Source organism: Coregonus clupeaformis, chromosome 27, assembly GCF_020615455.1.
Source record: "Coregonus clupeaformis isolate EN_2021a chromosome 27, ASM2061545v1, whole genome shotgun sequence".
Lineage (NCBI taxonomy): Eukaryota > Metazoa > Chordata > Actinopteri > Salmoniformes > Salmonidae > Coregonus > Coregonus clupeaformis.
The window spans coordinates 51483029-51493675 of record NC_059218.1 but is presented as its reverse complement, the minus strand read 5'-3'; the positions used below and the strand labels follow the sequence as shown (position 1 = coordinate 51493675).

The following is a 10647-nucleotide window of genomic DNA, read 5'->3' as shown; positions in this document are numbered from 1 at the left end:
TCTCTCATAAATCTCTCTCCTTTTCGTTCCCCTCTCTTTCTTTCTACATCCACTCTTTCTCCTATTCTCCTTAATATAAATCTCTCATTCTCTCCTCCTCCCTCTCTCTCTCTCTCAGTTTCTCTCCCGCTCTTTCCTCGGGCAGCAGCCGCAAAGGCCCCATTTTAATAAATCGGCTTCTTTATTGGTGCTGAGTGCTGCTGGCATAGGGGTAAGAGAGAGAAGAGAGAGGAGGAGAGGAGAGGGGGAGGAGGGGGTGACTGTAGGCATATCATGAACAAGAGAGAGAAAAGAGAGAGCGAGAGAAAGAAGGGGTTGTGGACTGGGAGTGTGTCTGTTTAAAGGGAAAGAGGGAGGGAGGAGGGTGCACACACACACACACCTCCATCTCTAATGACAGTAATTCACTGGTCATGAGCTAATGGGTTTATCCCCTCCTCTTAAAGGCCCAGTGCCACGTTTAACTGCCGCTCTCCACTCGATAACACACACACACTCCACTTGATAACACACACACTCCTTCTGAAGCACACACACCGTTTAGCTAACACAAACACAAAGACTTCCACTCAGACACAGTTACTTTGCATTCAACATAGCATTAGCTAGCATTAGCATTTAGCAAGCTAACCAACCCTTATTCTTAACCACTAGCTACTAACTACACGGTAGCTCAACGGCTAGCTCGATAACTGAGCTTGGTTTAGCGCCTTAGCATTATCAAGCTGTGATGGATTGACACCCTATTGAGTAGCCAGCTGCTACGCTAACCACTAGGCTAGGTTAGCAAAACAAATAGCCCCAGCTAGCCGCTATCCTAGAAGTGACAGAGGTACTCCAATCTGAGCTCAAATGTGACGGATGGGGATATGAAGTATGGATTTGTTAAGCTTAGCGTTAGCGCGCTAAGGGACCAACCGATAAGACTGTAAGGGAGGGAGGAGAGGAAGAGAAGAAAGGGAGGAGAGGGGAAGAAGAAGAGCGGGAGGCTGCTGCTCGTGGTGCAAAGACATCAATACCTTTCGCCATTTTCCTACCGTAGCTTGTTGCTGGGGCAACCACCTGACCGGCACCATTTTATCTTGCCCCACCGCCGCACCTTGTAGGTGTTTTAAAAATCAAGGTTCTAGAATCAGAACGTTTCCAAGACCAACTGTCAGTTAGAGGGAGAGATGGATCGTCTCACCTTGGGCTCTGTTAAAAAACTGCATTTTTAAAACTGGATTCCTGACTGAAAAATGTAAACTACTGTCTGGATCTATATACACAGTATATAGACAGAGAGATCAGTTTTCACCAGAACAATAGCTCTCCTCTCTCAAGGCTAAACAATAACCAGAAAGAACTAAAGATAAAAGGTCTTCAGTTTAGGCCTTGTGCTGAGAGCTCTGTAACAATAGCTTTGTAAAGCATTGCCATCTGTGATGCTTGTCTGAGCATTGCAAATGTGACTTCTATTTCTAAATCCACACTGTAGAATGCACCATTCCAGCCAAACCAGAACCAAAATGGACACTAGTTTCACCAATTCCACATTGTAAAAAGCACAACCAGAAGACAAGATGGCTCCCCTTCTCCATGGCACAGTAATCACCACTATTCACACTGTAAAAAGTGCTACAGAAAAACAACCAGAGCCATAATGGTGCTTCAATTCAATACTGTAAAAAGCTCTACACAAAGCGACTACCTGTAAGCCATTCTCCAGATTCAACAATCCCACACAGTAAAAAGTGCCACACAAACTAAACCAGAGCCAAAATGGTTTTCTGCTCCAATTTCACCAATTCCACATTACAAAGCCTGCAACAGATCCAAAATGGCATCCGTCCTACCTGTCCATGGGGCTGCATGGCGCTGTAGGGCATGCTCTGGTTCAGCACCTTCTGCTTCATCAGCAACATCCTCTTCTGCTCCTCGCTGAGGTGAGCCGTCTGGCCCGGGATTGGTCCCTGGGTCTGACCCGGCCCCGCCCCCTGTACCCCTCCCTGCTGCATGTAGGGGGGCATCATGGGGTTCTTGACCTGTGACCCCATGGGCGGGTTCATCCTCTGCCCCATGTGATCCACCCCCATCGTGCTGAAGTGACTCAGTGGCTTGGTGTTGTTGTAGGACAACATGGCTGCCGTTTGCTGTTGTTGTAGTTGTTGTTGTTGTTGTTTAGAGAGGGTGTTCTGCTGGGTACCCATGTTGTTTGTCTGTTGTTGTTGTTGTTGACTTATCATGCCCATGTGGTTGTGGGGGTTCTGAGGGAGGTAGTTGTTCATGGGGGCTTTGGGGCCATTGTTCGAGGTCATCCCAGCCACCAGGGGGCCCTGTGGGCCAGGGTTGAAGGCTTGAGGTGGGTACATCATTGGGCTGTTGGGCTTGTCCTGCTGGTTGAAGGCTTGAGGTGGGTACATCATGGGGCTGTTGGGCTTGTCCTGTTGGTTGAAAGGACCAGAGGCGTAGGGGCTGGTTGGAGCCCCGGCAGGGGACCAGTTAGCCTGTTGTTGTTGTTGTTGTTGTTGTTTTTGCTGCATTAGCTTAGCACGCTGCTGTGCCGCCATCGCTTTGAGTTGCTCAGCAGGCGACAGGTCAGAGGTCACCGGCCCAGGCCCTTGAATTCCAGGGGGGACTCCAGGGCCATTGGATCCTGTACCCGCCTGGCCCACACCTTGGCCTGGGTTCATCATAAATCCGTTCCCAGATCTGGGTCCGGCCTGCGTCTGGGCCTGGGTGGGTGTCTGCGGCGACCGGGCCACACAGTTGGGGAGAGGGGAGCCTGAGGCCATAGCAACCTGTGGGGACTGCTGCAAAGGCTGCTGCGGCGGCGTTCCGTTGGCGGCGGTGGCGAACTGAGGGCCCGAAGACGACGGCCGGACCTGGGGAGAGGCGATTTAATTTGAGTAACATGGACAGGACAACATACTGTAATCACAAGCAGTAGGCACAATGACACTTCACATTTCAATCACATCATATTCAAACAAGACGACAATGACTTTCTCTATATTCCTATATACTTTAAGGTAAGGTAGACACATACAAAATATAACAAAATATAACAATTCAAAACAAAAATATAACAAAAAATATAGCTGCGAGCAGCAATGAACGGGGTTCACAGGATGACAGAAAGAACAAGATCATTTTGATAAAAAAGCAAGCACTCTCGTGTAGGAGCCATCTTCCTTTATGTGCAATCATGAGTCTAAATACAAAATCTGGAGTGAATCTGACGTATGGTTCATGAGGAGAAGATGATTGCAGATGATTTTAAGCATTAGAGTTACATATGAAAAGAATGAGTTGTTAATAGTTTCTTTGTTTTTAGAGCTATCAATACCAAATTAAGTGTGGTTCATTTTAGGGATGTCCATAATTTAAAATGTAAAATCAGAGTTTTGATTTGTCAATAACTCAGCCATTTTTTGATCAATCCCTTAGTTTTTCTCAAACTAAGACAATACATGTATCATGGGCCTACAAATGGTGTCATTTGGTCCAATGGTTCACGAGAATACGTTTTTTCAAAGGTTTTCCAAAATGTCCAAGATGAAGGAAAATCTATTCTGACGGACCTTATAGGTCCTTGAGGCAAATTTGTTCAACATGAGGAAAGACGCCTACATACAAAGTTTCAAGTCTCACGTTCAAACGGGGCGGCAAATATGATGATTTAAGTGAGACTGCTTATAACAGCGCCACCTATGGGCCACTCGGTGCCATTCTTTTTGACCAAGTTACTCATGGCCTCTAGTTTCTGTGTGCCAAATTAGAAAAAAAAGTTACCAATCTATGCTTGAGTTATTTGACCATGTCAAAAAAATATAAAAATAATAATCTACAATAGGTATCATTTGACATCCAGTATTTAAGTAATAGCTTCTTCAATATATGTGACGAAAATAATATTGTCCAACCCATTGCTTAAATACTGGAAGTCAAGTGACACTCCAACGTTAAGAGAATGGAAGAATCAAATGCTTTATTATTTAACTATTGAAAAAAATCTGTCTACAAACAGAAACATCATAACAAAATTTGAAGTCATATGGGGTAGAGTCTCAAGTATTAGAAACAAAATTGGGTGTGGATAAGGTGGGAACATGTGGGTCTGAGTAAGTGTGATGTCATTAATGTCTGTGGAAATGTATTTATGGACACGTTAAGTTGTTTGTTTTTGTCTATGTACGTTTTTTGTTTGTTGTCCCAAAAAAGTGTGTGTATATATATATATATATTACCAGTCAAAAGTTTGGACACATCTACTCATTCAAGAGTTTTTCTTTCTTTTAAATTTTTACATTGTAGAATAATAGTGAAGACATCAAAACTATGAAATAACACATATGGAATCAAGAGTGTGCAAAGCTGTCATCAAAGCAAAGGGTGGCTATTTGAAGATTCTCAAATATACAATATATTTTGATTTGTTTAACACTTTTTTGTTTACTATATGATTCCATATGTGTTACTTCATAGTTCTGATGTCTTCACTATTATTCTACAATGTAGAAAATTGTAAAAAGAAAGAAAAACTCTTGAATGAGTAGATGTGTCCAAACTTGACTGGTAGTGTATATAAAATAATAAAAATAGGTGTGCTGTGAATCCCTAATAAACCAAATCAAAAAGGTACCTGTGGGGAACCCATGGGAACCTGTGGCGCCCCCTGCGCTTGGTTCGTCGGTTGATGAGCCACTGTGGCCATAGGAGGCGGGTCCTGCGGTACCGGGGTCTGATTGGCCGGCCTGGTAAACTCTGCCTCCTTCTTCTCCTCAAAGTCTTCATTGAAGAGGTCCTGCATGTCGTCCTCCGGCACCGTATTGGCCAGCTCATCAATCAGCTCCTGCCACTCCTGGTCATTCAGGTTGATGTCCGAGAACAGCTTGTTCTGATTGGACAAGGACGTGTCCGACGACTCAATCCCTCCCCCGTCGTCGAGCGGCTCCTGTTTGAGGTCTTTGAGGAGTCCGAAGCCGTCCTCGAGGTCTAAGGAACCGTTGAGCTTGATGTCGGGGAGATCGCCGTTGAGCTTGACGTCACCCGGGCGACCTGAGCCCAAGCCGCTGCCAGCGTGGTTGCCATGGCTACCGTTGCTGCCGGGACCGGAGTTACAGTTGTTGACATTGATGTTGTTGTTGTTTATGCTAGGGTTGTTGGCGTTCCCGGTGACTCCCAGTAAGGGTTTGATGTCAATCTGGTGGAGTGGGGAAATGGGGGGGACGTTGTTGGGGAGACCCGCGACAGAGTCCAGTCCGCCTGATCCTGGTCCGTCTTTTCGTAACCTCTTGGTGGTCGGGGAATAGCTCCCGTCGCAGATCCCGTTCTGGTCACCATTGAGGGGCGAGCGTGCGCTGTCCAGTTTCCTCTTCACGGTCTCCTGGAGCTGTGGGACAGGGAAACAGGAAGTGTCAGAAAGAGGCCATTTTGGATCTGATGATCAGAAGATATTGTTAGCATATGAAAACTTCCTGGGTTTTACAGATGGATAGTGATCATAGATCCCATATCAAAAGGACAACACCTGTCCCTACATATTTCCCAGTAGCACTCAGGCCTATTTAACACATTTCAATGACACTCACATCAAGTTCCAAAATTGTACAACTTTACATTACATTCAAATTAACTTAAAATCACAAGTTAGCTCTGAAATGTCTCTTATGGTCGAATGAGGTTATGGTTAAGTGTAGATACATAAAGGAAAACATATATTTCTTCATAACTGTTTGCTGAGTTAGACAGTGAGAGAAATGGCGAGAGAGAGGAGAGAGCAAGAGAGCGAGCGAGCGCAACACTAACCCCCTATTAGCAGTCACAGCAGGCTCATTTAGGGCCGTTTTCTGAGAATAAGGGAGAGATCAGAGGAGGAGTGCTTTAATATTTAAAGTTCCCCCTTTCATTATCATAATCAACTGGCAGGCAGACTGAAGGAGAGAGAGAGAGAGAGAGAGAGAGAGAGAGAGAGAGAGAGAGAGAGAGAGAGAGAGAGAGAGAGAGAGAGAGAGAGAGAGAGAGAGAGAGAGAGAGAGAGAGAGAGAGAGAGAGAGAGAGAGAGAGAGAGAGGGAGAGAGAGAGAGAGAGAGAGAGAGAGAGAGAGAGAGAGAGAGAGAGAGAGAGAGAGAGAGAGAGAGAGAGAGAGAGAGAGAGAGAGAGAACGGTGGACATGTATGATCTACAGTAAGCCAGTATGGATAGAACAGTGGTAATTGTTAAGACAATGGGGTATCATGGCAACCCAGAGATGGCGCTAGTAGGCTACCTATCTATGATACAGGTGCAATGTCAGTGCCTAGTTAGGATGTCATGACCTGTAAACATGTCTTACTACTGAGTAAAGTCTCATATCTAGCAGTGGATGAAATGGAGTGGATAATGGTAGGGCCAGGAGTAATTGTATACGATGATAATTGTTACGGTATAAAACACATGAGGTAGAAGAGTCAAAGTAGTATGCTGAAAAAACACAGTGTTGATGCATTGGCTCCTAGCCCCTCCACACCAAGAGAGACGTTCAAAACAACATCTCTACACAGAGAGAGAGAGAAGGGGGTGTTCTGCAACGTCTCTCCTCTCTGGCGGGATGGTTTTTCAGAGCGGACGACAGCGTCTTAACGAACGCATGTTAGCACTTAATCTTTATCTGAGAGGAGAGAGAGAGGGGGGGTGGTGTATAGCCGGAGGGAGAGAGAGAAAAGAGGGGAAGAGAATAGGATGAGAGAGAGGGAGAGAGGACGTGAAGAGAGCGAGAAGGAGAGAGTGAAGGAAAAAGGTTGACAGTTTAATTGTTCACAGCCAGTAGAACACTTATTACAGAGACACCTTCCTCTGGCTTCATTTGTCTCAGTCATTAAGTACCGCGCGCACACACACACGCACACACACACACACACACACACACACACACACGCACACACGCACACACGCACACACGCACGCACACACACACACACAAAAGTGCAAGGGGACAGTGCACTGCAATGAAGACCAAGGAACAATCTTTACATCTCACACACCCACACACCGACCCAACCACTCACCCTCTCAACCACCCACACATCAGTAAGGCATGAAGCCCAATGTCTTCGTATAGGAACCACATTTACCAAAACCATTCCTGAGCCTTCCCGTTAGATTCCAGCTCAGGTGATTTCTCCATTTGTCTCTGTCTGTGTCTGCACACATCACAACACACACACACACACACACACAGCTCCTTTACAGTGTGTGTGTGTTTATTCCTGACCACCCTCTCCTCTCCAACGGCTCCTTGTTATTCAGCTGGAACACCAGACTAAATATTCAGATTGTGTTTGACCCTGAGCTAGACACACACATACACAGCGCAGCAAGAACACACACACTCATTGGTGTGTGCAGTGAGGTAAGAGGTGTGTGTATGAGGCTGTCAGATTGGATTTTTACTCCCTCTCTCAATGACTGACAGGCATCATCATCTCCTTTATGGCATGATAAATACTATTAATACAGACAGCAGTCAGGTTGAGCCTACACTGTGTGTGTGTAACCAAGCTGTGGGAGAAATAAAGAAAATAAAAGCTTAAACACACAGTCACAATACACCTAAGTCGACATGTAGCTAACGAGGTGTGTGTATGTCTACGTGTGTGTGTGTGTGTGTGTCTGTGTGTTTACCTTGGGTTTGTGTGTGTGTATGTACAAAACATTAAGAACACCTTCCTAATAAGGGATCATAGCTTTCACCTGGATTCACCTGTTCAGTCCATGTCATGGAAAGAGCAGCTGTTCTTAATGTGTGTGTGTTGCCTTCAAAAAGGTCCACCCATAAAACAGCACCAATTACCAGAGGTGTGACACACACACACACACACTTCTGTGCACATTCTCTAGAGCAAGATAAACACTCAAATGGAAATGTCAAAATGCCAAGGAACTGTGCAAAGAGAAAAAAAAAACAAGAGTGAGAACAGGAAACAGCAAGAGAGAAGAGGGATGCATCTAGTTTTCCTCCTTTTGCCAGTCAGAGAGACAGAGAGAGAGAGAGCAGAGAGAGAGAGAGAGAGAGAGAGAGAGAGAGAGAGAGCGAGAGGAAGAGAGAGTTGCTCTTCAGACTGATGCTCTCTCTTTCATCTGAGTGAAAGATGGAAAGAGAAAGGGAGAGAGAGAGAGAGAGAGCGATAAAGAGAGAAAAAGAGAGAGAGGGAAGCAAAGCAAAGAGCACCACAAGACAGCGGGAGAGTGGAGGACAGGAGACTACGAACAAGAGAGAGAAAGCGATGGGGAGAGAAAGAGCGATAAAAGAGAGAGGGAGAGAGAGAGAGAGAGAGAGAGAGAGTGATAGCACCACCAAGGTGCTGTTGTTATAGCAACCTCCTGCTCTGGTGCTTTGTGCAGTGCGTCCCTCCTCCTTCCTCCTCCCCCTCCCTACTCTCCTCCTCTCTCTCTCCCTCTGTGCTGACTGCAGTGGACAGTTATGCCAATAAACGGCCAGCCAGGTTCCAGCCCCAAACACACACACACTCTCGCTCTCTATTTCAAAGAGGGGACCAATGTTACCAGAATCACCATTTCATCTGCCAACACACATCCACTTAACAATGAATTAGTACAGAAATATATAGGTAGAATATGAAGCTATGTGTAAATTAATGAATTAGAACAGGAATATAGAGTATGAAGCTATGTGTATATTAATGAATTAGTACATCAATATCGAGCATGAAGCTATGTGTATATTAATGAATTAGTACAGGAATATAGAGTATGAAGCTATGTGTATATTAATGAAGCTATGTGTATATTAATGAAGCTATGTGTATATTAATGAAGCTATGTGTATATTAATGAATTAGTACATCAATATAGAGTATGAAGCTATAGCACAAGTCAAAAGTTTGGACACACCTACTCATTAAAGTATTATTATTTTATTTTTTACTATTTTCTACATTGTAGAATAATAGTGAAGACATCAAAACTATGAAATAACACATATGGAATCATGTAGTAACCAAAAAAGTGTTAAACAAATCAAAATATATTTTATATTTGAGATTCTTCAAAGTAGCCACCCTTTGCATTGATGACAGCTTTGCACACTCTTGGCATTCTCTCAACCAGCTTCACCTGGAATGCTTTTCCAACAGTCTTGAAGGAGTTCCCACATATGCTGAGCACTTGTTGGCTGCTTTTCCTTCACTCTGCGGTCCAACTCATCCCAAACCATCTAAATTGGGTTGAGGTCGGTGATTGTGGAGGCCAGGTCATCTGATGCAGCACTCCATTACTCTCCTTCTTGGTAAAATAGCCCTTACACAGCCTGGAAGTGTGCTGGGTCATTGTCCTATTGAAAAACAAATGATAGTCCCACTAAGCGCAAACCATATGGGATGGCGTATCGCTGAACTCTGTGAAGCATTTATTTGGGCTCCAATTTCTGAGGCTGGTAACTCTAATGAACTTATCCTCTGCAGCAGAGGTAACTCTGGGTCTTCCTTTCCTGTGGCGGTCCTCATGAGAGCCAGTTTGGAGAAATTCCACAAATTAACTTTTAACAAGGCACACCTGTTAATTGAAATGCATTCCAGGTGAAAAACCCTTGAATGAGTGGATGTGTCCAAACTTTTGACGTGTGTGGTTTGTGTGTGTACGTGTGTCAATGAAAAAAACCTCTCTCTCTCTCTGAACCAGATCGCTCTTAGCAACACAAACATCCTCTCACACTCCCTTTCACCAGGAGGGTCTGTGCAAGCACACACAAGACAATGTCAATGGTCTCCTGATTCTAATTTCACTGGCTCCCTGTACCTTGCACCTCAGTGTGTGTGTTTGTTCCCAGTCTGACTCATCAGACTGTAAAATGAGTCAATTAAATCAAACGTGTCTTTAATAGGTTGTGTGTGTGTGTTGTGGTATTAGCCTAGCAGACTGAAATGAAGAAGATGAACAATCCTTTAAATGTAGACTGTGGGAGTGCTAAGCAACTAGAGCTAGTCCTTCACAAGGTTTCATCTTTCATCTGATCTCTTCATCTAGAGCACCTAACACTAGACAGTCCTTCACTGGTTTTCAACTTTAGTCTCATCTGATCTCTTTCTAGCCTGATAGAGAGAAAAATGGAGGAGAGACACAGAGGGGTAGTGTGTGGAGAGAGAGCTGGAAGACGGGAGAGGGAGGGAGGGACGGAGAGAGGGAGGGAGGGAGGGAGAGAAGGGGGGGAGGGAGGGAGAGAGGGAGAGAGAGCTGGAAGACGGGAGAGAAGGGGCAGGCGGTTGTCAGTGAGCGAGGTTAGGCTACCTCCTCTTAAACACTACTAAACACTCACCCTCCTCCCCTCATCTCTCTCTCATTTCTCTCCCTCCCTCTCTAATGGGTGGCTGTTTAAACAGAGGCTGTGTTTGCACTGTGGCGACGATCTGCATGTTACACACACACACACACACACACACACACACACAGAGAGAGAGAGAGAGCGAGGACAAGGAAAAGGATAAAGTGGTACAATGAAAGTGATATGAGGTACGAGCGATAAACTGAGATTGCAGAAGACAAAAAGAGAGAGCGGAAGAGAAAGAGAGAGAGGGAGGGCGAGAGAGAGAAAGAGAGAGGGAGGGCGAGAGAGAGAGAGAGAGAGAGGAAAAGAGGGAGTGTAACTTCTGGTGACAATAGGACGGCTAG

General features: G+C 45.1%; 1 protein-coding gene across 1 annotated transcript in view; it reads right to left on the bottom strand.

Moving 5' to 3' along the window:
- maml3 (mastermind-like transcriptional coactivator 3) overlaps positions 1-10647 on the bottom strand; it is a 131607-nt gene that overhangs the window by 83026 nt on the left and 37934 nt on the right. Inside the window, exons 2-3 of the mRNA XM_045207964.1 lie at positions 4625-5374; positions 1836-2864 (exon numbers count right to left, since the gene is read on the bottom strand). Coding sequence (XP_045063899.1) covers positions 1836-2864; positions 4625-5374 — 1779 coding nt within the window. The remainder of the gene's footprint in view (positions 1-1835; positions 2865-4624; positions 5375-10647) is intronic.